Source organism: Rhopilema esculentum, chromosome 15 (assembly GCF_057945365.1).
Source record: "Rhopilema esculentum isolate cy_ngs chromosome 15, ASM5794536v1, whole genome shotgun sequence".
NCBI classification, from domain to species: domain Eukaryota; kingdom Metazoa; phylum Cnidaria; class Scyphozoa; order Rhizostomeae; family Rhizostomatidae; genus Rhopilema; species Rhopilema esculentum.
In genome coordinates, this window is record NC_142829.1 from 10,541,183 (window position 1) to 10,546,154 (window position 4,972).

Below are 4,972 nucleotides of genomic sequence, written 5' to 3' on the forward strand. Positions count from 1 at the left end.
TAACAGCCGACATGTACACAAACAATTTTTTGTTTCATGCATAGAGCACGGATGTACTGTTTTGGTTTAAAGGAATTTTCCAAATCAATTATCAAAATGAACAAACACGAAAAACAAATAAAACAAAGAATTGTCCATTTAGACTTGAAAGGAGCACCACCAAAAATGCAATACCTTCTTCGGATTATTCCTTTAATGAGACAGTGGGGTGCAACTGGCATTTTGGTTGAATATGAGGACACATTTCCTTTCAAAGATGAACTGAGTTACATTGCAAAAGAGCAGTGTTATTCCTCCGAAGATATAAAATCGCTGCAAGATGTTTCAAAAACAGAAGGAATGGAGTTTATACCTCTTATACAGACTTTTGGTCACATGGAATACGTGCTGAAACACAAGGAGTGCGCACATTTGCGAGAGTTGAAAGAAAACCCTATGTCTATTTGCCCTAAGAATGAAGATTCGCTTCCACTCATCAAATCTTTGATTGATCAAATCATGGCAGAGCATGAAGATCTTAAATACCTTCACATAGGTGGAGATGAGGTCAGAAAATCCGTAAAATATTTTCAGACATCGCAGACATTCTTTTAAATTAAGGGGGTGTGGCTATTCAACGCTTAGTTTTAGGGATCAAAAAGCACTTGCAAAAGGAGGAAGCACAGCAAATTTAGGGCACTTTGATTGCACCCATTTTCAGAACAAGGCAAACCTTGGCCTTGCACATTTGCCCGTAGAACAAGATGCATTTGCAACAATTAATTGAAAATTTGCCAGGCATTATATTTCAATTACTATGCAATTAGAAAGCAAATTTCTTTGAGAAAATTTGTTATTAAAAATGAAAGGCTGTATTAAAAATAAAAAACACACATCTTGGGATCAAGGGTAAAAGGTTGGATTCTTAGCAGAAAGTGAGAATACCACATGCTTAAAATATAACACAAAAATAATGTGCTGAAACGAAAGCCATGTGTGATAATGTGATACTTCTTGTATTAGATAGTCCTACTAATGGCAATGTCCCTTTTTAGTTCCATATGTTATTCTAATATTTTTCCCTGTCTTCTTCTTTGCCTTTGAATCTTCATTCATATATCTGTCACATTTTGCATTGCTCATATAAAGCACTGGCCAAACAAATAAAGCACCAACACAGGACATCATCTGCTTTATTCATTTGGCCAGCATGTTTTGTGCTCTTTTACAATGTTTTATGATGTTTCCCAAAATTTGATTTACTTTTTTCAATGCTTATTTGTTTTTTAGTTTAAATCCTAAATTTCTCAGCATGTAAAGATCTTAACAGTGAATTTGTGAACTATGTTTTGAAAATGATTTTTTGATATCTTGGAATATCATTTTGGCTTATAATCAGGATTTTTTTCTATAACACTAAAACAAATACAAAACTCAAACTAATTATTGTTGAGGTGGAGTCAAAAACATAATGATCGAGTAGCCTCCACACCCAAGATGTGGCTGATATTTAAAAAGACAATTTTTTATTTCATTCAATTCACAACAAACCAAAGGGCATCTATTAAACCAAGAGACCAGAATACTTAGATGGAAAGTGACTAGATGGGAAGGTTTAAAGTCACTTTCCTTTGAAAAATAGAAAATATGATATATTTGCTCATGATTCTATCATTATGAAGAAATTTGTAAAAATTGTGAGAAGGCTGTAAGAAGGTTGGCATAGGTGGTCTTGAATTGGCAGCTTCTTTGTTTTTGTCAGGATAATTATTTGTATGCTTTAATTTTAGCTTTTTTAATATACTTGATTTAGAGGAATTTACCAATGAAATAAGATCTTCACACTTATTATTTTCATTAGTTTCTATTTTGTGGTTATTTTGATTGCATTCTTTATCATTCATGTTGTGATAATTTTTTTTAGACTCACTGAAATTCTGTCACCTTTCTTAGGTGTTTTGCTTCTGTCAGTGCAAAGCTTGTGTGGAAGCATGTAAAACAATATCAAAGGAAAGACTGTATACAAACCACATGATAAGCATCATCAATTATATCAGCACTAAATGGCCTGCTTTGCAGATTCTGATTTGGGATGACATGTTTAGAGAATTTTCAATTTGTGAGTTGGAAGAGCTTTCAGGGAATGGCAGCATAGTTATTCCAGTTGTTTGGTCATATGTTGGCAATCTGAATGATGTATTTCCCAATGGTATGTTTGAGCGATTTGGGGAAGCTTTTGAAGAGATTTGGATTGCAAGCTCTTTTAAAGGATCTGCTGGTTTGTATATATTTTGAGCTTCAGCATTACCTGTTGATTTTCTAGTCTCATGCATTTTGTGCAAGAACCCTTTCATTATTTTTATAGTACTACATCCCTGATTGGTCCACCCTGGCGTTCATTTACCCACTCTCAGTAATTATTAATTTTGCAGGACCTTCATGTGACTGGACACCAATGCCACATTATATAAATAATCATCTTTCATGGCTGTCACTGATAAACCAGCTGCCTAAAGAAACCAAAAAGAAAGTCAAGGCTATTATGGTCACTGGATGGTCTCGATACGACCACTATGCTACTCTGTGTGAGCTCTTGCCAGCTGCCTTGCCATGCCTTGCAATGTGTCTAGCTGTTCTAAAAGAGGGCCTCTTTAATAAGAGTATTCACGAAAAGGTTTCAAGAAATCTTGGATACTTGCAATGTTTTCAACTTGAGTATAAGCCATTCATGCAACTGGATAGCAACTGTGGAAATTTTCCAGGTATGTTGTGTTTCTCGTCTGGATTTTTTAAACATTTCAGGTAAAGCAAGTCCCTTTCTTATCTCTAATGCACTGTTGTGTTCAACAATACAGCTAGTAGATCAAGACCAGTAGCCTCGATTAAATTGCACCTTACAAAAGAGAGCTGGCTCAGTTTACCCTAAGCTGCCTTCATTTATGCTCAAGTTCTCATGTAGAGATAACATGTAGGAAAGTTCAATGCAGATCAAAATGCTAAAGAAGCCGCACTTGACTTTCTGCCTGCTGATCAATCAGAATTTTCTATATTCTGATTTCATTCGAGCATCTTAAGGAGAATTTTTTTTTCTATCTGCACTGCATCAAATCACTTGCCCTTACCTAGATGGGTTTCAAAATGCCTAAAAGAAGACGTTGCCTTATTTTTGTCCCAGAAACTGCTGATCGCTCTATGTCTAGGCACTTTCTAAATTTGCTAATAGATGTTGTTTATGAACAAATCATAACCTATGAATTGCAAAGTTAAATTAATTCTTTTGCCTGTTGGCTCGTTTTTTACGGTCCTGGTCGGAAAATATTCTCTTTGTTGCCTTCAACGAATGTTCCCTTATCCGTCAGTCACCTGTTGAACTATTGAACAAATGATTCTTTTTTTGAGTTGAGGTTTCATGACTCCCTTGTGACACCATTGAATTATATCCGGAGATAGTTGGTCTGTTGAGAATTTTCAACTCCACCAGCAAACCAAACTTTCTTATTTTTGGCATAGGTTGCAAGATATTTTCAAAGCTCTTTTTTGGCAGGGCCACCTGACAAGGTGGCAGATATCTCTGATGTGAGGGGCATTTTGATACTAGATCCTTGAAAACATGATAATTCAAAGAATACAGGATAAAATTTTCTGACAGGATGCCAGGACCGATCAATGCATGGGCTTTTTATCAAAGTGGTTTGATTCTCCTTTTTTAATTTCAGGCTCTGAAATAATTACTTATGTTACGCACTTGGAGCACGCAAAGCATCATTTAAAGATGGCAGAGGAAAGAAAAGAGTCTTGGATGGACACATGGCATATTGAAGTTAAAAAGGATGTCAATATTTGTCACATAGAATTTGCCTGCACGATGCTGAACTCTGCACTTCAGATTTACGAGGGCATTAGGAGTCCTTTACAAGAATGTTTATCCTTCCACTTTGATTCCGATACAGTTGAAGAATTCATTGTTGTTAAGGTGAACTCACAGGTTAAGAAAATACTGGACCTTCTGTCTCTTATGAGATCTATAAAGCAAATGTGCTGTAAGAATTTTGTTGCTGATGATCAAACATAGCAGAAACCTGTGACGTTTTAGTCTGTCCAGTTACAAAGTAACGACACCAATGCTACCTCCGATCACGTTCGAAATGGAATATTTTCATCGTAACGAAAAAAGACCAGACATTCGAGAGACAACAAGTTGTTAAATGATTGAAGTATTGTGCTTTTCATGGCATCATTTCCTCTTTTTTTTTTTAGATGCAGATATCAACCCGCCTACATATTAGCCTCAATCAAAATTTAATTGAAGTTAACAACTTCATTATCAAATGCTAGGATATGCTAAAGTACTTTGTAATTTGCTAAAATAAGATATTTTTCCTGTCAATGTTCATTGATTGGTTAGCGACCCTTAAGTTTTGTTCTGCTTTGTCTGTTTGTTGTCATGTTTGAAATCGATTATTGCAATGTTTACGTAATTTAAATGTTAAGTTGAAATAGCATTATTCCCAAATCTTTTTGTTATTGTAATAGCTATTACAATTTGAATATTTAGCAAAATTTTGTTAACTGTTTATAAAAATTTTTATCTTCTGCTCAAACAATCATTTCTTATTTGCAAGATCGAAGGTTGCATATTAATTGACAATGATATTAATGTTAGTTGTTCTTCTTGCTTCACCTCAAGCAAACAGCTGTCTTGCATCCGACAGACTAAGAGCACGGCCATTGCTCTCAGGAGATCAGAAATAAGATCTCAGGTCCCCTGGGACATGTACGCAATGCCAGACACTCATTCAGTGCTCACCCTTTTCAAGTCTCATTTGCCAAACTTAAGAGCTCTCTCCCACAACTCCTCCTTCCTACCTAGATCTTGTAAACTTTGGGATACTCTACCCTCTTACTGCTTTCAGAACCGTACAACCTGTTTCGGACATGTCTCGGATAGGATGACGTGCTACTCGCAGCTCTGTGAAACCCGGACTGCATTGGG

The 4,972-nt window shown here is 35.8% G+C and overlaps 1 protein-coding gene across 1 annotated transcript; it reads left to right on the forward strand.

The window, feature by feature from the left end:
• On the forward strand, positions 1-4,598 carry LOC135685230 (hexosaminidase D). The gene is made up of 4 exons (XM_065201097.2): positions 1-546; positions 1,933-2,257; positions 2,412-2,741; positions 3,696-4,598. The coding sequence occupies exons 1-4, from the start codon at positions 37-39 to the stop codon at positions 4,049-4,051; spliced, it is 1,521 nt and encodes a 506-aa protein (XP_065057169.1). The 5' UTR covers positions 1-36; the 3' UTR covers positions 4,052-4,598.
• The last annotated feature ends 374 nt before the right edge of the window (positions 4,599-4,972 follow it).

Excerpts from the sequence above, each read along its gene's own strand:
- LOC135685230 (XM_065201097.2), top strand. The coding sequence starts at position 37 with ATGCATAGAGCACGGATGTACTGTTTTGGTTTAAAGGAATTTTCCAAA. Across the intron at positions 2,258-2,411 it reads CTCTTTTAAAGGATCTGCTG|GACCTTCATGTGACTGGACA; the intron begins GTTTGTATATAT and ends TTAATTTTGCAG. Across the intron at positions 2,742-3,695 it reads CAACTGTGGAAATTTTCCAG|GCTCTGAAATAATTACTTAT; the intron begins GTATGTTGTGTT and ends TTTTAATTTCAG.